General features: G+C 37.8%; 1 protein-coding gene across 1 annotated transcript in view; it reads right to left on the reverse strand.

The window, feature by feature from the left end:
* Positions 1-293: 293 nt before the first annotated feature.
* npnta (nephronectin a) overlaps positions 294-23,169 on the reverse strand; it is a 60,276-nt gene continuing 37,400 nt past the window's right edge. The window contains 8 exon segments of the mRNA XM_055204528.2: positions 294-1,563; positions 1,637-1,896; positions 2,481-2,579; positions 7,102-7,191; positions 10,048-10,542; positions 16,031-16,153; positions 16,951-17,085; positions 20,467-20,586. Of these exon segments, the coding sequence (XP_055060503.2) occupies positions 1,453-1,563; positions 1,637-1,896; positions 2,481-2,579; positions 7,102-7,191; positions 10,048-10,542; positions 16,031-16,153; positions 16,951-17,085; positions 20,467-20,586 (1,433 nt within the window). The 3' untranslated portion in view covers positions 294-1,452.

Raw genomic sequence — 23,169 nt, forward strand, 5'->3', positions numbered from 1 at the left:
ATAACATGCACTGAAGCTTTTTATTTTTTAGATTTTTTAAATTATAAATATTTCCATGTCAAAGAACCCAAATCCAGTCATGGACACGTTGCGATGATGATAATTTTCCACTTAAATGTGGAAAAAAAAACTAAATTTGTTTGTATGATGTCATTTGAAATCATGTGCAAAGTACATGAAGAGATGTTTGTAACTGTATGCTTCTTATTTTGATACTCTTACTTTCCATTTACTTTTTTATGTTTCATGACACCTCATAAGTCTAATTTCATGAGAATCAACCTATTGAGCACATAAACATACGAAAAACAAAGTTTATTATCAAGTACCTTTTCATTTTTAATAAAGTACCTTACATATTATTTACATTTATTCAATGTATTAACGAGGATCATTCATTGTGGTGGATTATTTACCGTACATAAACAGGAAACATACAATTAAACACATTTTATGTTCACATCATTTAATGTCTGATTCATTGTGAATGTTAAACCGAGACCTTTCCTGTTCGACAAACGTCCTTTAAAGGGTAACCGTAATGATAATACAGAATGGCTGATACAGCCATTAAGAAATTAATAAATGCTTTACTGGTTTGTACAGTACGTGTCAACAAAATAATAAGTCAGGTTTGTGTAATGTAAACATTGTCCTGCATCACTTATACGATAAATTCACATATGAATGCATCTACAAATCATATTTGAAATATATTTATATATACACGTATGAATACATTAACAATAATGAAGCAAAAAATTGTGTCACGCAGATAACCGCTAACTTGCGGTTTTAGGATATTAGTGAGGTTTTATGAGAAGACATTTACAGTATATTCGTACGACTGTGTAATGTTTACAATGGCATGGCTACATTTTACATTTACAAAATTAAACTTTACAAAAGTACATTTTCAGACATTTTCTTTACGTATCTTATCCAATTGACAGCTCTTATGCCACCTAGCATCTAAAAATTCGGTGGTGAATTGACATTTTTGAGCTACGAGCTCCCACTGAAATCTCTAATGGGTTTTTCAAACAATACGTTTTTTTTTTCTAAAAACAAACAAACATTGTGATCTCAAAACATGCTACTGTAAATAAGGGCCACAGGTGCAAAACCGCGATGCTTCAAAATTCAGACGACACAAGTGTGTAATTTCTGATAAAATGTCACAAGTAATGTTACAGCTTTTCGAAAAAACCCATCGGAGGCTTCAGAAGGAACTCGTTGTGAATTAGCCTACGAATTAACGTCAATTTAACCTGGACGTACAGAACAACTTTGATTGGCTACAGGAACATGCACTTTGAAGTAACCCATGATGGCCGAAAGAAGTGCGCCCATAACCGCACCGCGACCAGCCGAACGGCACGTCCCAATCTGTCGCGTGTCCCTCTTCTTAAGAGTCCCGTGAAGTGGGGTTAAAAGTCACTGTGGCTGGGGTTAAAGTCTCCTCAGGTTGTGTTCCTCCTGACAGGGACCTTTTCGGAGACTCATATCATCCAGAGCTATTTCACCCTTACGACCTCTCCGTCTTTCTCCTTTTACGATCACCTGGAACGGCAAACAATTCTTTATTGTAATTAAATGTGTGGATAAAAATGTAATTAATAAATTTTGTACTTACGCTTTCAAGTCCATTGCCCCAAATTGTGATCTGTGTGGATCTCCAGCCGTTTCCTCCCGTTCGGCCCCAGACCGCAGGACTGTGTTGCCGGGCTTTCTGTACGAACACCTGCAGCATGCCCACGTGATGGCCTGCCATATTGTGACGAAATGCCAGGCACAGGTTACCCTCGTTCCAGGGCGGAGTCAGGGGGAGTATCAGCTGGGCGCCACGCCCACCTCGTTTCTCCCCGCCCTCTGAGATCGTCAGGTACCGCCCACCTGGAGGATAGAGGAGAATAAAAAAACATATTTATATAATGTCATATCTTAATCACAGCTGTTGACCAATCAGCGTCTAGGACACTGGAAAATATTGATTTAAAGAACACCTATTATTCTAATTTTTAAAAGATATAATATAAGTCTCAATTGTGCCTAGAATGTGTCTGTGATGTTTCAGCTCAAAATACCCCATAGATTATTTATTATAGCATGTCCAAAATGCCCGGCCTGACTCCCTTTTTCAAAAGGTTTAATGCAGGACTGTCATTCAGTGGCTGTGGGCAGGGCTTTATCAGTGTGACATCACATTAACAAGAGAATCAATACTGCATGTCTAATGAGACTGCTCTGGTTTAATTGGGATGAAAAAATATGAGTGTGCGGGTTTTTTTATTGTAGGGTTGTGTTAACACACTGCCAACACACATTTATGTCCAAACACCTTTTAAAAGTGGATTTTCCCTAATAGGTGCCCTTTAAAATGAGAAACATCACATTTATAAGCAACACTTTATTAAAGCAAACCTTTCAACAGGGTAATGAAAATGTAATGTTTTTTAATAAAAAATAATAAAACATACCAGAAGGATCTTCTGTCGTCTCCCAGTGAAGGTCTCCTTCTCGCCGCTGGATCCATCCACAGAGACCATGATCAAAAGAGCAGCTTAGATGTCCGCTGTCTGTGAACATTACAGAACTGATCAAACCTTCAGTTCTGGCAAAAATTGAACTTGAAAGTACAAATATGGGTGAAACTCACAAAGCTTGAAATCAAATACATTGAAATCAAAAGAGAGACATAAGACAAATTATGCACATTTTTGCTTCGTGTCAACTTTTCAAGAGACATGTCAAGGAAAAAATATTATATATAAAAATAAAGGGTATCCCGCAGAAAATATTTAATGCTTTAAAAATATTTAATATTTTAAAGATGAAAATATTTAATGCAACGTATCGATCACATGTATGCCTGAGGAAGATCTTGTGATCGAAACGTTGCATTAAATATTTTAATCTTTTGCAAATTAATAGTGTGTGGGATATATGGTTGGACTTCATTGTCTCTCTATCCTATGCATCTATCAGGGACTAACAGGTGTGCGACATTGTTCTTCTTAAGGAAAAAATACTGAAAACTATCTATACATCATGGCAGCATTTGTCATACTGCCTTCATACTGATAAGTGTATTAAAGCAGTGGTTCTCAAACTTGACATTAAAACCATCGTCTTTAACTCTTTCCCCGCCATTGGCGAGTTATCTCGTCAATTAAGAGAAAACATTTGCATAAAAAAGTGTGTTTTTGAAGAATTTTTATGTTAATCTGCAATACCACGATTATCCACTTACTCAATTTATGAAAAACTGAAGCCAAAACGTTATTTCCTAATTTTAAACTCTGTGTATGTTTTGATTATGGTTCTGAATCTGATCTCTAACAAAATTCCTTCAGAAAAATGCAATTATTTCAGCTTTTTGCTAAATAATTTGGATTTTTAAAGAAAAATACCCATATTTGAGAGTTTAGCAGAGAAAATAGATAGGATGAAACTTTTTTCCCAGTTTTGTTTGTTTATTTTTTGTTTGAAAGCAGAGGGTCCCTTTATTTGATATATTTGTGTGTTTTTATATTTTTAGAAGAAAATTTTGTGAATCTTTTGCGAAAATCACAAAAAAATGCTGGCGGGCAACTTTTCAAAAAATGGCTGCCGGGGAACAAGTTAATTGTCATTAACTCTTTCCCCGCCATTGACGAGATATCTCGTCAATTAAGAAAAAACGCTTCCCCGCCAATGACGAGATTTTCCGTCTTTCCGCAATACCTTTTATTATCCACTAGGTCCACAACTTTTTAAAACCGGAAGTATTGCCCTATGGCAAGCTGCTGCATGTCCGTGTCTGTTTTAAAGATCGCTCTGAATGGGATCTCTATGAAAAGTCCGTCACAAAAATGGAATTATCACTTTTTGCTCAAAATGTGGTGTTTTTGCAGAAACCTACCCATATTCAAAAGCTGATTACAAAAGAACTACTGAAGGTATGATGAAACGTGTTTTTTTTTTGTATGAAAGCAGAGGGTATGTTCTTTCATTTGATATATTGTATGTTTATATATTTAAAGAAGAACATTTTCTGGAAGGCATTAAACTTTGGTGAAAATCATGAAAAACGCTGGCGCTGGCTGGCAACTTTTTAAAAAAACGCTGGCGGTGAAAGAGTTAATAGGACAAAACTACAACCACCAAGTGACTTTGCGTGAAGCACCTGATACCACTGTGCGACCCACAAGTGGGTCAGTTTGAAAACCCCTGTATTAAAGTAAAATATTCTATAAAAATGTATATTTCTATAAATGTGAAGTAAAAATTACAAAAAATAACAAAATACCTGGAAACATTAAGGTAGTAATACATTCAGAAAAAAATATGCTTGGTTATATGCATGAAAAAGATCTCATATACAAAACTGGTTCTAAATTATTAAACAAGATTGTGCTTTAAATGTTCTTTAAATTATGCACTATAAAAAGTTAAAGTTGGATCAACTTAAATAGATACTTGTTTAAATTTCAATCATTTTCAACATAAATCTTTTACTTAAAGTAAGAAAATTTAGGTTGAAAATTCTTTTTAGGTGTTAACAACTTTTTAACAACAATTTTTTAAGTTGAACTTTTACTTTTTACGGGGTGTGCACAAAAAAGTCAGCTGCTGGCTTTTTTAAAAACGGCATGCATTTATTGGAAACAATTGAAAACATCCGCTGGTGTAAACGCATTTGGGTGCATGCTACCTAAGGGGTTGTGCACACCAAAACCTTTAAACGCGGCTGAAAACGCCTGGACAACGCCGAATGCCAGCTTTCTTCAGCTGAGCGCTTTGGTAGCTGTGATACTTTAGCTGTGAGCCGGTTGGTTGATGTGGTAATGCCCCAACCCTCCTCCACTGTGATTGGACAGCCGTGTGAGGACTGACATTTGCCAAGCGGAGCTTTTCACCCAAATTTGAATATTTTTCTACTTGAAAAACTGCCGAGCCCCGAGTTTTCAGTGTGGAAGAAAACCGCTAGCTAGGGCTGTCGCGGTGAAGAAATTTCCCTTGCGGTGATTTTGCGTGGCTCACCAGCGCGGTATGCGGTTTTACCGCCTTCATTTACTAAAATAAAATATTTTTTAAATCCAGAACAATGAGGTCAACTAATAGATGAAGGGTAGGCTACAGGTATTCCCCCTTATGAAAAAAAAAGCTATTAACACAAGCTATACTACAGCTAAATATATTTTTGAGAAAACAAAAATAAATTGAAGAACATCATTTAGGCTTGTTAAGCGCAAATTAACAGAGCATCGGCAAATACAGAACACAGCAGTGTCTTAAAGAAATTAAAATTAGCCAGTATTTGTGCACCTGTAAATGTACAAAACGAATGCAATACAGAAGGCAATGCATAATAATTTAGGGCATTTTAATAATATATTAGTAGATAAATTATATTATAACGTGTATAAAGTATGAATATGAATGTATCATTATTTTGGCTAAATTAAGCTGGAGAGTTCATATTTAGTCACAAAGATTTGTCATCATTTCAGAACAAGCTTAAATGCTATCTATAATAACTTACATTATATCATGTGTCTTCCTTTGTCGAAAATATGTAGAATTATATGCGAGTAAAAAAGCAAAAAGCGGAAAAGTTTAGCTCACGCGGAGCGAAGGAAAAGCCGTTAATAAAGCAGCCTCTCCGTGTATACAGGATGTGATTAAACAGTCGAGTCGGCAGATGATCATCATTGTTTATAAAGTTTCACGCAGATACTGTTGATGAAAAACTTGGATATTTAAATGTGAAAGTTCAAGTGTGTAGTCAGTCAGTTCAGAAAAGCAACCGCGGCGTTATATTGGCTGCATCCACGGAGCGGACGCTGCAGATGCACAAAGAAAAAACCTATAAGGTCTTTTTTATGAAGTTTTAATGCTGGTAAGCATCCAGTTATATTTTGGCGTCATTTTGGTTGATCAGTTATATTAAAGTACTTTTAATCTTTAAAACTGGATCTAGAGGGAGACGACGCCACAGTTATTCTGTCATCTCAGTTTTACTTTCACATTCACTATGATTTAACGAAATATGAAGTATTACATTTTTAATTGAAATTTACGAAAAAGAAATTGGCCTACTCTCTTAACTCTTGACAATCTATTTGGCCTTTAATATACATGTCAGCATGACGTGAAAAACAAGGCGGAATATAGTTTCATGAATTTAACGTGAAAGGCGCGGTTGTTGCGGTTGCTTGTCAGTAGCGCGGTCATGCGGTAATGCGGTTACCGCGACAGCCCTACCGCTAGCTGCTGCCTTATTTGAAGAATGCCGAGCTTCCATTGGAAACAATTGAAAACATGTACCAGCCGGTGACGTAAAAGATTTGGTGTGCACGCCCCCCAAACACAAAACACAAAAAATTACTAAAAATCACTTTAGCTGTCTTTACACAGGCAAGGTCGCAAATGTGACCTGGACATGTTGTTTAGCGATTTCAACATACAACAGGAAACTAAATATATATTTTGTCACATGTGTGAACCGCCTGAAGCTCAAACCTCTGTGCTGGTAAAGTCAGCATTGCAGGTTTCCCACTGAACTCCACAATTACCAGAGTGCCCTTCATCGGACCGCTCCCGGGGAACTGACCTCACAAACAGCATGAGGGAAAGCACTTAATAAAAAGTAACTCGAATCTGTGCTATTTCTGAATTTCCCACAAGGATTTGTGCCCGTTTATATGAAGGCCAATAAAGTGTTTCACCTCAAACCACTGAACCGATTCATCTTTTCACTATCACAAGACTTCTCAGAAATCGTGGCCTAATGGTTAAGAGAATCAGGGATGTAACCCGGAGGTTGCTGGTTCCATTCTTGCGGCGGGCAGGAAGTGACTGTGACTTGAGCAAGGTACCTTATCCCCATTTTCTTCGACCCATTTCGGGTATAGGTTAGATAGTCACATCACTTTGACATTCAGATATATTTTTTACAAGTAGCCAATTTAGTTTACCTCCATTTTGAATATTCTCCAAACAATTTATGCATTTGACAGTGCATGCGGTTCTCGGGATTCAAACTTGCAACCTTTGCACAGCTGACACAGTTGAGCTACAGGGGAATTTACACATAGACACTCAGTTTCCTCTCACCTGGGTCGTCCTTCAGCTCTTCTTCTGTGTTCCCCAGTTCAATGTCTAAATCGATACTAAACACGTTGTTCCTGTCGTGATTTCTTGGTACTAGAGGGAAGAAAATTAAAACACATTAGACTTCTGCTAAAACAGCGGACACAAATCTGTCTCTTTACAACAAACCAGTCAACCACTACAGATCTTATAGCCCTTAAGAATACACTTTTTCGAAGTTTCTTATCAATTTTATTAAGCCGTCACAAATATTTACCATCATTCATCAAACAGAGTACAAATTGGTGAAGAGACAAATTACATTTTCTTTATAACATTTAAGCTTTTAGCAGACTCTAAGTTCATATTAGTACCTTAAAGGCGATGGTGCATGATTTTTGACTCGGGCAGAGTACCAAAACACACTTATAGCCAATCAGCAGGAAGGGGCGTGTCTACTAACCAACATCGTTGCCTGGGTTGCGTATGTGTGGGGCGTGTCTATCAAAAGAAGGGCCAGATTCTATTGGGGTAGGGGCGTGTTTGTTTAGGTGATTTCAAATATCAACAAATATCAGCTTTAAGAGATCATGCACCCCGCCTTTAAAGGTATATTTACTGTACATTTCGAGCTTTTAACAGGGCTGGGACGATTAATCGTGCACATGCGCGTTTTCTCAATGAATATATTTTAATGAATTACGGTGAAATACTGCCACATCCAAAAGCCAGAGGGTGCTCTCGCCCAGAAACTCCATTTGTGCCGCAGAAGAAGTAACATTACAGTACCATACACTGTAAAAAATACATTGTAAAGAAATTTTATGAAGCCAATAGTGGGCGGAGCCTGCAGTCGCCATCTTGGCTGCATGCCACCACGAACACAAAATGTGCACTTTTAAAACAAAACTGCTCGTCGGCTTCTGGTCCTGTGACGCGCCGGCATGACCTCACATAATACATCATCACGTCAAGAGGTCACAGATGACGTATCGAAACTCCGCCCCAGTGTTTACAAGTATGGAGAAAGAGGACCGTTTTGACGTTGTTGTATGTCGAATGATACTAATTAACGTCTTTGTGTCTGTTTATTGTTTAAAATGGTCGGCAAATGTGCGGTTCATATATGTAACACGTGACCTTTCCATGTCATTACGCAATTACGTGAGGTCGCGCTGGCTCGCCACACAGCGGGAGGAAGACGAGAAATTGTGGTCCAAAAGTGCATTTTTTTTTTTCTTGCCAAAAATGACAATCGTTGAGACCCTTATGCCTCATTTGGAATCATTTAGAGTCCTTTGAAACTCCATTGAAAAAAACTCTTAAGTGTAGACTTAAGTGTTAAGTGTTGGGGTCCATTAAAGTCCATGAAAATGAGAAAAATCCTGGAATGTTTTCCTCAAAAAACACAATTTCTTCTCGACTGAACAAAGAAAGACATCAACATTTTGGATGACATGGTGGTGAGTAAATATTCTGGATTTTTTTTAAGAAAATGGACTAATCCTTTAAGTGGCCATGCCCTAAAATATGCAGAACTTTAAGGCTTAATATAAATTAAACGGATGATTTACAAAAAATTCACACCCCTCACAGTTGTCATAAGAGGCAAAATTAGTTATATAGACCAAAATAACGTTTTGTACCAGGCTGTAAACATATTATTTTCTATTGTAGAGTTGGGCATTTTAACATGGAGGTCTATGGTATTTGACTCCCGTTTGAAGCCTGCCTCTAGTGGCCAGTCGATGAATTGCAGTTTAAGTCACTTCCGTATTTGCTTCATCAGAGAGATCGGAAGGTTGCCCCTCGTTACAAACACTATTCCAGGAAATAATAAGCATATTTATATCGCTGCTTTTCAACTAGTTTCAGGTATTTTCATGACAATAAAGAATATTTTGAATGATTTTGTTTTTTTTTAAATGCACGTTATAAACGACTTAAACTCAAGAGTGATTTTAGATTGATAGGACTTCTTATTGATCACAGAGCCATAGTACGTGCACAATACTTATGAGTATCGATTTCAGACAGATATTTTTAAATGGAAACGCGATGCATTGTCACAACCCTACTTTTTAAAGGGTACAATCGCATCCCAATTGTTAATAACATCCTAAATGTAAATGGATAAATCTGTAATCCTATCAAAAATTTCTGGCATATATTTTATATTTAGTTATGTGCTATTTTATTATTATTATTTAGAGCCAAATACTCTGCAGAAAGTGCAATGAGGTATTCGAGGAGATTATTGGGAACAAACTTGACAAACGCTAAGGACAAGTCAAGTCATCCCCTAAATCCTTACTTCCATATCTGTAATATAAACCTGACGAGGGATCGGTGACATTTCTCAAGAGCGAGTGTCTGTACAGCAAAAATACGGCAGGATATCAAGTCTAAGTTGTGATTAGCGTATTGATTTCAATTACCCTTCAAGCCGTTTCAGCACAACGTCCTGCCTCCAAACAAGACCCAAGCATCCGGCAAACAAACTTCACCCTGAGGCTAATGCTGGTGTCGGGGCTACGTAACTTTGACATGATGGTTATTGCTTTTAATTGATTCGAGAGAGGTAATTATAGGTGTCTCTGTAAATCATTTCCCTACTGGTATTTCATAAGCTATCATCACTTATTAAGTCTTTTGTAAGTTTCAGCACAGAGTAAATGATTCATGTCCTGAAGCTGTGCAGACGAGTAATGTAACCTCGCAAGGTGTGCATTCTGTTTTCATTACGTGTTGTCAACTGGATAAGAGGTTTCCGGATGCAATTCGCCTTCCTGAAAATCTGGCCGCGGGTTTGGCAAAACCCAAGAGATGCCCGTGAAACAGCATGTATGAACAAAATACAACAAATATATCCAGTCATAAAGCTGCATTTTTGAATGGGAAAACAGCTCCTCTTATCTAAATTTAAAAGATCTCCAAGTATCAGGATGATTAAAAATTGAGTTTACTTACTGTGCACATCTCCTCTTTGTTTCTGGGTGATGTTTTTGATGTTGTTGTCAACCGGGGTGACCACTGGTATGACGGGTCTGCGAGTCGGGATTAAAGGGACCACCGGTATGACGGGTCTGCGAGTCGGGATTAAGGGGACCACCGGTATGACGGGTCTGCGAGTCGGGATTAAAGGGACCACCGCTGTGACCACCGGGGCTTTGGTGGCGGGAGTCTGTGGAGAAGGGACCTTTGGTTTAGGGGTCACGAGGACAGGAGGTTTACGGGTTGGAACGAGAGGTCTCCAGGTTGTGGTCGTCGGGACTTTAATGGAAGGTGTGACTTTCTTTATCGGGGGAGCTCTAGTAGGTGAAATCCTTTTGGCCGTCACTGGTGGTCTGCTTGTTGTGGTGGGCCTCTTGTGGTCCGAGTCTGGGATTTTGTTGCCCCCTTTGTTGTTATTGCTTGGTGTGGTCTTTCCTGGTTGTGGAGGGTTAATGATCACCTTTGGGATGGCTAAAAAAAGAGAACATACAGTGTTGAAATGTACAGCTCTGGGCATTCACGAGTTTGCATGAACATGTAATCAATAGGGAATGAGAAAAAGCATATTTGGTGTGCTGTCCAAGGGGAGCACTCCGAACTTAAACTCAGAGTACTTCCCCCTCTTTAACTGGGATAGATTAAGTAATGGGGTGGAGAAGGGATGGTGCAAAAAAACTATCACGGGACAGAGGCGAGGGACGGCTATTTATAGGCACCTCTTCGTGCTGATTGGTTGGATCACATGACCATGCTCCTCCAAAACTTAATTATGATAAACTTCATCATATGCAAAATACAAAGTTTTTTGACATAAATGTATGTGAACCATACAATGAAAAAAATCCACTTTTTACAGTAATCCCCAGTCTCATTAGACATGCTGTTTTGATTCTCTTGTTAATGTGATGTCACAGACACATTCTAGGCACACCTGAGACTTATACATCTTTTAAAAATTGGCATAATAGGTGCCCTTTAATATATGTATTATTCATTTTTTGATATATAACTTTTTAAAATATGGGTCAATGACGTGACATTAATTATTTTGTGTCTGTATGGATAAATTAAATGTAATTTCAAAATAATTGTAAAATTTCAAAATAAATGTGCAGATTTCTTGCATACATTCTCTTTTTTGAGGACCAAGTCTAAAATCTCTGGTTTTATTTAATTTTGAATGAATATTTAGTATGGAGGACGAAAAATTACTTAAGTGTATATAAATAAATAAATAAATAAGTGTAGATATACGGAAAAAATGTAGAAATAAATAAATAAAAGCAGAATTAAATGAATAAATAAATAAATGTAGAAATACATAAATAAATGTAGAACTAAATAAATAATTAATTAATTAAATGCATAAATAAATAAATGCAGACATAAATAAATAAATAAATATCGTTTTTGCACAATTTCATTGATTTCTACATTTTTTTATGTAGTTCTACATGTATTTATTTGTACATTTATTTTTCAACATTTCTACGTGTATTTATTTCATAATATGGGAGATAATTGCAAAAATGTCAATGTGGTGTAGCCGGTCTGTGTCAAATGGTGTAACTAGTATTTTTTTAAATTAAAATATAAATATATTCATAAAAAATGTGGAATAAAATATAATCATCTAGTTTAGTGTAATATGACTTTTTTACATACATTTTTACATCATTTGTCAAAGATTATTTAGAAAACAGAGCCGTTTTCAGCATATGTCAAGACAAACATTACAAAAACGCATTAAAATTTACATTTAGAAATAACGAATAAAATGATATTTTAAAATGATTTTTTATGATTACGCTTGCGTGCCATCAAGCTGGATAAAATATTTAATATTTCTCATTCGTTGGCGCAATTGGCGGTTACACCATTTGACATCTTCAGGTCCCTTCAGTCTTAACTTCAGTCTTGACCCATATACAAAAAGCAAAAAACAGTTTGATGGCCTATTAGAAATATTTCTTGCCTGCAAATATTTCCAATTCACCATTAGCAGTTGTGGCACATAATTTCGAATCCCGTTTGGAAGCTCCGGTGGAAATTTTACCATGTATTGTTTCATCAAAATTGAAAAGGCCATTTCAGCTCGCGTGAACGACGGATGCAAAGGAGTCATCCGTCAAATTTGACATCAATACCAGAGCAGCAGACTGGCCCTCGTGCTTTTGTCATTCTCGAGAAGCTATGAATGTGAAAACGCTATCTCCAGTTTCACAGGAGCTTTGATATGCGACTCCAAAAAAAGCTGTAATTCAACCCTTTCGGCACCTGAGACACACCTGGCTGACATATGCCAGAACAGATCCGGGAAATTGGCTGCCTCGTTGGTTTAATAATCATTTAAGCAGGTGTTGAGCACACAGACCCATATTTCCGTCCACTTAAGAAAACATAAATCAGATTTCAACACTACACAAACGTAGCTGCTGGTATGTCGAAGTGCAAAACATTGTTGTGATGTCATACGATGATCATGGTGGGTCTTACTTTGTTTACACACTAAAAAATGCTGGGTTATTTTCAACCCAGCGTTGGGTCAAAAGGGCACAAACATAGGCGTTAGGGTTAAATTAATTTAGAAAATATAAAGATAAATATGTTTATACGAAAATAAAAAATTATGAAGAAAAATAGTGTGAGTCGCAAAAAGTCTTTAACATTTATTCTTAATGTTACACAAACTGCACAGCCGCTGATGGACTCTAGAAATCCCAAAGACATTTATGAGGATTTCTGTCAGGATTCTCACTATGGCACTTATGAACATTCCCGGTCTTGTCCTTCAGCCCCTTTATGCTCTTTTGGTGCTACGGGATGGTTATGTTGACAGGTGAACAATCTAACTGCGTTAAACTTCCTGACTGAGAGCTGTGGCTTTTCTTTAGGAATTTGAATCATCCGTCTTCTTTTCTTTCCTGACAAGTGCCCCAATCCCAGCCGAAGGGAAACAATCTGGAGAGGCTGTTGTCACCACATGGCTTTCTACGGTAATGGCGGACACTTAAAGGGACACTTCACCCGAAACGGAAAATCTTGGCGTTATTTACAAACCTAAATAAATGTCTTTGTTCTGCTGAACACAAAGGAAGACATTTGTAATGAATCAGAAAACTGAAGCACCATTGACTTCCATAGTAGGAAAAAGTAGCTACTGGGTGATTCTCACGAAACCATTGAAACACCACGGCACTAATGATTTTAGCTTTAAAATGTGTAATATAGTAACAAAAGCATCAGAATTAACACAATACTGTGTTCTACCTTGCACAATGTGTGATTTCAACATAAGAATTTATAATTGGAAATTTTATCTCATTTTCTGCTGAAATTCTCATTACCGCAATGTGTCCGGCTGTGTTTGAACATGCGTTATGTTGTAATTTAATCAAATTAACACAAAAATATTAAGAAAAAAAATAAATGGATGTTTTGCTAGACTACTTTAGATGACAGAAAAAATATTTACTGAATATTCATGTATAATAATAATAAAGAAAAATTAGGAAAATGATGTGTCCATGCCTCATGTTCTCATCCTCCGCAACACTTTTTGAGAACAGTTTAAGCACACATACAGAGTTTTAATAAAGTTTGATTTTGAGTGCCCAAGCACATAAACCAGTTACTTCAAGATGGCTACCAGGTAAGATCATTTTTTTTACAGTTAATTTGAAATATTGTCTTGTCAGAATGCTTACACAACATTTTGATTATCATTACCGCAACAGATGCTTATTAAATGTTAATTTAATTAATAGAAGCATAATACTTTGATTTTAAATGCATGTGCAGAATCTCCAAATTATGTTCTTTCAGGTTTGTCATGTCATTTTGAAAATATGTCAGTGTTGATGTTTTCTGACTGTTGCGGTAATGAGATTTTTTAGTACTAATTTTTTAAATTATGTTACAAAAAATGATAAGTAAAAGTTTTTAAATGAATGTTCCCATTTACTCCAGACTTTGTTTTTCAATGTCTGGTGGGAAAAAAAGTAAATTTAAGCAATTTTTACATTTTCATGCTTGACATTTTTAAAACCAAGTTTTCGTGAGAATCACCCTACTATGGAAGTCAATGGTGCTCAAAAACGGTTTGGTTACAAACATTGCTCAAAATATCTTCCTTTATGTTTAGCAGAAGTAAAACAGGTTTGTAAAAACATGAGGGTGAGTAAATGATAACAGATTTTTCATTTTTGGGTGCACTGTTCCTTAAAGTTGTAATGGGTTTTTGCCAGACATACTGTAATGGCTTGACGTTTATGTTATCTGACCTCTGGCACTGTTGGCGTTTGGTCATAATATTTCAGTAAACCCTGGGTCAAAGTGTCAATAGTTTGTTGCTGGCCATTTCAACAAAGATGACAGATTTATAAAAAGACATGTACACGATGGAGCTCCTTCAAAGCTTCTGGACGGTTATCTACTTTAAAAGGAAAGCCGTACCCTTTCACCTCCTAATAGCAACCCTGACCGTGCTCCTGTGCTTAAAGAGCACCTATTTCATTGCTAAAAACAATGTTATTTTGTGTATTAGGTATAAAACAATGTGTTTTCATGTGGTTTATGGTTCAAAAAACACATTATTTTCTAAATTTTTATAGGTCCAGATGTTTTTATACAAAACTCATCGATTAGAAAAGCGCCGTGTTCCTGATTGGCCAGCTAATCTGTACATTGTGATTGGCCTGAATACCTCTGACATCAGCCGGAAATGTGACGCTCCTTACCATGTTTGAAAGATTCATCACAATGCAATGCTGACAGGAGTTACTTTATAGGTTGTGAGTCCAACGCGGGAGGAATTATGATAATGTCGGTCTTGTCTACATCACCAATCCCAGGAAGTAAACTGTTGCCTACAATCCGTGTGTTTGTTGTAGTCCAAGAAAGGAGATTTAAGTTGCAGACGATATCTTGCGTCATCGTTTACTTTAGGGTTTGTACCTTTTGCATCGTTAACATGTACTAATACACACTTACGCACCAAAGGAAATGTAAAAACGTGAATCGGACAATAGGTGCTCTTTAAAATCTAATATTTTGAGTTTGCAAAACTTAATCTGATGGTGCTTTTGAAAGCACCTTTCCACTTTATTTTGATTTAAAATGCACATACAATCTGTGCAACACTTTGGAGACATGTGTTTATATAATATATATCAAAATCCTTTCAATTGAAAACAGATGGGCCAATTACAGCGCTACCTGATCTATAATGTGATTGGTTCTACCTTAACTAAATTTGAGCTTTCATTTATTCAAATTAGGAATTTTATTGCTGTGAAATGACTAGTCAGATGGTCTGTTAATTTTTATTTTCATTTAGCTAATACGCATTAAGGTCATTCCCATGAAATGGTGCCATTTGTGCCAGAAAATTTCTGGAAATCTTTTTGCGTTTTGTGCCAACCTTGTTGCATTTCAAAGGTGAGCAAATACCTGTAAAAAATATCTGGCCTTATAGATAGCAAATTTCACAAGACCACAAAATATTGCCAGGAACATTACTGAGAATCCTACTGTAAATCTCTTCTTAAATCTTAAAGGGATAGTCCACCCAAAAACGAAATTTCTGTCATCATTTACTCACAAACCTGTATACATTTCTTTGTTCTGATGAACACGAAGGAACATATTTTGAGCAATGTTTGTAACCAAACCATTTTGGAGCACCATTGACTTCCATTGTATTTTTCTTTCCTACTGTGGAAGTCAATGGTGCTTCTGTTTCCTGCTTGATTACAAATATTGTGTTCAGAAATTTATACAGGTTTGTAACTTGAAGGTGAGTAAATAATGACAAAATTTTCATTTTGGGGTGAACTATCCCTTTAAAAGTAGTGTATCTCAACATCCACAGTATGATTGTGAAATAATTTCATGAATGAATCAGTGATTCATCAAAGGTTGTGCGCTGCTGTGGTAAATCATTGTATTGGAAACTTACGTTTGCAGTCGAAGCCCATGCCTCTATAGCCATCTTTACACTTGCACTTGTACGAACCCGGTGTGTTGTAGCAGGTGGCATGTGGACCGCATTGAAGATGAACAGAAGCGCATTCGTTCACATCTGAAAAAAAAATCGTAACATTTTAAATCAACATCATCGGCTATGTGACAAAACCTACTAACATGTCTCGCTGTCAATAAAGGTGTCCGCCTTCTAAAGCAGCGCCGTAACTGAGATAAGAACCACATGATTGACAGATAAAAAAAAAAATAATATTCAAAACTTATATTTGGCAAAACAAAAGCATGTTATGTTAAAAAGAGAGAGTTTTGACTGAGCAGTAGAGAAACAAATAAATTTGTCAGGGATGGTACCCTTTACAAAGGTCCTAATATAGACCTTTCAGGTGCATATATGTGACCCAGGACCAATAAAAATTAGTCATAAGGCTCAATTTATTGACATTGAGATTCAAACATCCTCTGTTAGGATAGGACAATGTTTGGCCGAGATACAACTACTTGAAAATCTGGAATCTGAGGGTTCAAAATACATCTAAATATTTGTAAAAAAAAATGGCCTTTAAAAATTCTCCAAATGAAGTCTTTAGCAACTGCATCAACTGACAAAAAAAGGTTTTTATATATTTATGGTAGGAAATTTAAAAAATATCTTCATGGAACATGATCTTCACAAAATAATGATTTTGGCATAAAAAAATTATAATTTTGACCCATGCAATTTATTGTTGGCTATTGGTACAAATATACCAGTGTGACTTAAGACATATGTAACATTCAACCCATGGTTGGGTCAAATATGGGCATTTTCTAGGTAAACTGAAACCAGTTAGGTTTGTCCATATTTGACCCAACCATGGGCTGAAACAACCCAACATTTTCCCCCTCACAATTTACCTGTGCACTGATATTTCCCGTTGATGTATTGCAGGTCAAAGCCGTCATGGCACTTGCAAATGTAACTTCCAAAAGTGTTGATGCATTTCCGGAAGCGGGGACAAACGGCTAGGCCCGTGGCGCACTCGTCCACATCTGCGAACCGAGCAGACGCATCAATCATTTGCTGCTTACTTTCATACTCCACTGATTCTTTGATCCAGTTTGGATCGATGTCGAAGTCTCCGTGAATAAGAGACTTGAGCTCAAAGGGCCAAATTATCTCAGCAGGTAAATCTATGAAGCCATTTGATAATTCTCCAATAGATTTAGGATGATTGGGTAAGATGAGCCAACCCTTGTTTCTGGCATCTGACATTATAAAAGCATGTGATGGTATATTTTAGTGACTTATGTCCAAAAATGTGATTTTTTTTCTTTTTCAAAGTAACTTATGCACTCTTATGTAAATTATAACTATAAAAAAAATGTGATTCGCGTTTGGTGTGTACCCAGCATTCGATTATAATGTTGCATACACCCCAAACGCGAATTCAGGGATTAGCGCAAGTAGATTACATACAAAGTTACTGCAAAGATGTTAATAGATGCAAATTAGTGTCGAGCGATGCGAATAAAGCGAATCAATGTGAAACCAATGATTGAAATTAAACTTTGATGCTCCAAATCTCATCATAATGCTGCGTACACACCAAACGTGAATTCAACAATTTGTGCAAGTAGATTTTAAAGAAAGTGAAGGCAAAGATGCAAATTGTGCGAACTGGGGGGGCGTGATTGCCGCGGAAACACATTTGAGGCGAATATCGAGTTTTCACGGCAACGTGTCAACCAGTTCGCGTCATTTGTGTCTTTGCATTGACTTTGTTTGTAATATTCTCGTGAAAATCATTGCATTCACGAAAATATTCAACTCAAGTGGAAAATTTGCATAATGTGAAGTTAAATCCCGCAAGTTATCTAGAGCGAAGGCGAAGGCAACGCTTCGGGTTTGGTGTGTACGCAGCCTTCGATTATAATGTTGCGTACACACCAAACGCGAATTCAGAGATTAGCGCAAGTAGATTACATACAAAGTTAATGCAAAGATGTTAATAGATGCAAATTCGTGTGGGGCGATGCGAATGAAGCGAATCAATGTGAAACCAATGACTGAAATTAAACTTTGATGCTCCAAATCTCATCATAATGCTGTGTACACACCAAACGTGAATTCAATAATTTGTGTGAGAAGATTACATAGAAAGTCAATGCAAAGACGTGAATTGTGTGAACTGGGGGGCAGAATTGCCGCGGAAACACATTTGAGGCAAATAGCGTGTTTTCATGGCAACGCGCCAACCAGTTCGCATCATTCGTGTCTTTGCATTGACTTTGTTTGTAATCTACTTGTGAAAATCTTGAATCTTGAGTCAATGCAAAGACGTGAATTGTGCGAACTGGGGGGCAGAATTGCCACGGCAACACATTTGAGGCAAATAACGCATTTTCATGGCAACGCTCCAACCAACGCCAACAATCGACTTGTGAAAATCCTGAATTCACGAAAATATTCAACTCAAGTGGAAAATTCGCATAACATGAAGTTAAATCCCGCGAGTAATCTAGAGCGATGAACGCAATGCTTTGCGTTTGGTGTGTACGCAGCATTCAATTATAATGTTGCGTACACACCAAACGTTAATTCGAGGTTTTGCACAAGTAGATTACATACAAAGTCAATGCAAATGCAAATTCATGCAAGGTGATGTGAATGATGTAAATTGAGCGGCGTGATTGCTGCGAACACGTGCTATTCGGCTCAATAACATCTTCGAGCGAAAAACGTTTAATCCAGTGAGTAATATTGAGCGAGAAACATGATGCTGTGGTTTGGTGTGTACGCAGCATTCAATTATAATGTTCCGCACACACCAAACGTGACTTCAAGGATTTGCGCAAGTAGATTAAAAAGTCAATGCAAAGACACAAATTCATGCAGGTCGATGTGAATAATGCTAATTGGGCGGCGTGATTGCCGCGAAGATGTGATATTCGGTTCAAATGCGTCTTCGAACAGAAAACATTTAATCCAGTGAGTAATACTGAGTGAAAAAGAAGATGCTTCGCATTTGGTGTGTACGCAGCATTCGATTATAATGTTGCGTACACACCAAACGTGAATTCAAGGATTTGCACAAGTAGATTTCAAAGTCAATGCAAAGAAGCAAATTCATGCGGGTCGATGTGAAATGATGCAAATTGGGTGATTGCCGCGAACACGTGCTATTCGGCTCAAACGCGTCTTCGAGCAAAATTTTGCATGAGCCAACAATAAATCCAGTAAGTAATATTAAGCGAAAAACATGATGCGAATGCACGCATCTCATTTGTTGTGTACGCAGCATAAGATTTTTTTAAATACATTATGGTTTAGTTGGTGCTCTCAATAGGGATGACGTAACCATGTTTGGATGATTTCTGCAGCAAGATGATCAAATATATCTCGTATGCCTGCTGAAGCATTTGAAACAAAACTCTTGAGTGTTTTTCTACAAGATGTAACATCGTGAACTTCAGAACTTATAAACATGACCCATGCACCCGCAATGCTCAGTGGGAGTACCATTAGTGTGAAGTAAACTCAATACATTTGTGTGCATGTCTGAATATCCATCTGACTGTAGCTGCCCCCAGAGCAATAAGTCCTTTACTAAAATACCTCAAGTTGAACATCTGTGCGGTAAACGGTAAGGTGGTCAGTCGCTGATTGATGGCCATATTTTAAACAATTCCCACCGCTGCCTGCGTTCCCATTTTCGTAGCCTCCAGACGAATGAGATACAGGTCGAGAAAAAATTAAAGAGGCAGTAAGACATATGTGTTTAACAGACTAAAGGTTAACTAACTCAATTTGTCACATTCCATTTGTGATTTACTGATGTGTGCTTTGACACGCAAGGTTAACATCTGAACGGATGCTGCTTTAATGCGTTCTGTAAAGCTCTGTATCTGTGTCTGCGAAATGGCATTAAAACAGTCATTTCAAATGCAATTACAGAATCAAGGATAAAAGTCACAGCCTGATTGTGAAGGACTGCTGTGATACTCAAGGTCGATGACTGAAAGCGACTCTTTACTACGTGTTTATAGCGACAAAGGTTAGGCAAAATTGTGTCATGTAGTATTCCAACAACGACAAAACGAATATGAAAGATCTAATTCTCTCTTTTAAACTACAACCACTTACATTTCTCATGATTTCATTTTTCCCCAAGGACTTAAAATGTTACTCAAGTCTTTTGCTCATAATTCAGTTGTTTTCCACCTTCTTTCTGACCCTTGGGATTTAGCAAATGACATCTGGCCCTTTGCTGTGCTCATGTTGGCTGCGAGTTATCTGGTTCAGTCGAGTCATTCAATAACAGCAAATCCTGCATTATAAACCCTTTAATTTGATTCCTAATAAGTAAAAAGTTAAAGCGATGAAGTTTGACTGGCTTCTGGGAAAATGCAGCATTACCCATGAGCACATACCCACGCAGGTCCTGCCATCTGGAGCAAGCTGTAGACCTGGAGAAGGGCATTGGCAGCGAACCTCTCCTTTCATTACTTCACAGCCGTACTGGCAATTTGCCATGCCGCACGTCCGGGCATCTGTAAGAAAGACAAGATTTAGGGGTTATGATACAAACACCATATTGTCACAACTTCAACACGTCGTAAAACTGCACAAATGAGGAAAATATTACCAACAGATTGTCCCTATATGAGCAACTAAGCATGTAGAAAAAGGAAGGGCTATGCATTGCACTTTTGAAATAAGGGACAGGTCGAGAAATGGAAAGGCACTATTCCATATTTAGCCATGTGGCCTTGAAGAGAAAGGGCAGTGAAGCAGATAACCTTGCTTTATTAGATTTTGCTGTGATCTACCAACCCTGTGGAAAAACACCATTACATGCTTTTAACCTGTGTTGAAGATTTAAAACAACTAGTACTAATAATAGCAGGCAAATCGGGACAGGCGAATGATAGCAGTATATCGGGACAGGTGAATGATAGCAGTATATCGGGACAGGCGAATGATAGCAGTATACCGAGACAGGCGAATAATTGCAGTATATCGGGACAGGCGAATAACAGCAGCATACCGCAAAAGGGGAACCGCAACAGTATATTGTGAAAGGCGAATCACAGCAGTATACCGTGAAAGGGGAATAATAGAAGTATATCGGGACAGGCAAATAACATCAATATACTGGGGACAGATGAATGTTAGCAGTATATCTGGACAGGCGAATAACAGCAGCATACCGCGAAAGGGAATAGCAACATTATACCGCGAAAGGGGAATTACAGCAGTATATCGCGAAAGGGGAAACACAGCAGTATACCGTGAAAGGGGAATAATAGCAGTATATCAGGATAGATAAATAATATAAATATACCGGGGGACAGATGAATGTTAGCAGTATATCGGGACAGGGGAATGATAGCAGTATACCGAGACAGGCGAATAATTGCAGTATATCGAGACAGGCGAATAATAGCAGCATACCGCAAAAGGGGAATCACGGCAGTATATTGTGAAAGGGGACTAATAGCAGTATATCAGGATAGATAAATAATATCAATATACCGGGGACAGATGAACGATAGCAGTATACCGGGACAGGTGAATATTTGCAGTATATCGGGACAGGCAAATAACATCAATATACCGGGGACAGATGAATGTTAGCAGTATTTCGGGACAGGTGAATGATAGCAGTATACCAAGATAGGCGAATAACAGCAGCATACCGCGAAAGGGAACCGCAGAAATGTATCGCGAAAGGAGAACAGCAGTAGTATATCGTGAAAGGGTAATAATAGCAGTATATCAGGATAGGTAAATAATATCAATATACCGGGGGGGACAGGTGAACGATAGCAGTATATCGGGACAGGGGAATAATTGCAGTATACCGAGACAGGCGAATAATTGCAGTATATCGAGACAGGTGAATAACAGCAGCATACCGTAAAAAAATCACAGCAGTATATCATGAAAGGGGAAGCACAGCATACCATGAAAGGGGAATAATAGCAGTATATCGCAAAAGGGAAATAGTTGAAGTATATCGAGACAGGCAAATAATAGCAGTATACAGAGACAGGCGAATAATAGCAGTATATCAGGCTAGGCGAATAACAGCAGCATACCACGAAAGGGGAATTACAGCAGTATATTGTGAAAGGGGAAACACAGCAGTATACCGTGAAAGGGGAATAATAGCAGTATATCAGGATAGATAAATAATATAAATATGCCAGGGGACAGATGAATGTTAGCAGTATATCGGGACAGGGGAATGATAGCAGTATACCGAGACAGGCAAATAATTGCAGCATACCGCGAAAGGGGAATTACAGCAGCATACAGCGAAAGGGAATCGCAGAAGTATACCGCGAAAGGGGAATAACAGCAGCATACCGCGAAAGGGGAATCGCAGAAGTATATCGCGAAAGGAGAACGGCAGTAGTATATCTTGAAAGGGGAATAATAGCAGTATATCAGGACAGGTAAATAATATCAATATACCGGGGAACAATAGCAGTATATCGGGAAAGGGGAATAACAGCAGTATACCGAGACAGGCGAATAATTGCAGTATATCGAGGCAGGCGAATAACAGCAGCATACCGTCAAAAAAAAAATCACAGCAGTATTCCATGAAAGTGGAATAATAGCAGTATATCGCGAAAGGGGAATAGTTGAAGTATATCGAGACAGGCAAATAATAGCAGTATACAGAGACAGGCCAATCGTAGCAGTATATCGGGACAGGCGAATAATAGCAGCATATCGGGACAGGCGAATGATAGCAGTATATCATGAAAGGGCAATAATAGCAGTATACCGGGACAGGCAAATGATAGTAGTATATCGCAAAAGGGGAATGGCAGAAGTATATAGCGAAAAGGGGAAACACAGCAGTATATCATGAAAGGGGAATCACAGCATTATACCGTGAAAGGGGAATAATAGCAGTATATCGGAACAGGCAAATAACACCAATATACCGCGGACAGATGAATGTTAGCAGTTTATCGGGACAGGGGAATAATAGCAGTATACCGAGACAGGCGAATAATTGCAGTATATCGGGACAGGCGAATGATATCAGTATAACGGAACAGGGGAATGATAGTAGTATATCGGGACAGGTGAATGATAACAATATACCGGGACAG

Source organism: Misgurnus anguillicaudatus, chromosome 3, assembly GCF_027580225.2.
Source record: "Misgurnus anguillicaudatus chromosome 3, ASM2758022v2, whole genome shotgun sequence".
Taxonomy (NCBI): Eukaryota; Metazoa; Chordata; class Actinopteri; order Cypriniformes; family Cobitidae; genus Misgurnus; species Misgurnus anguillicaudatus.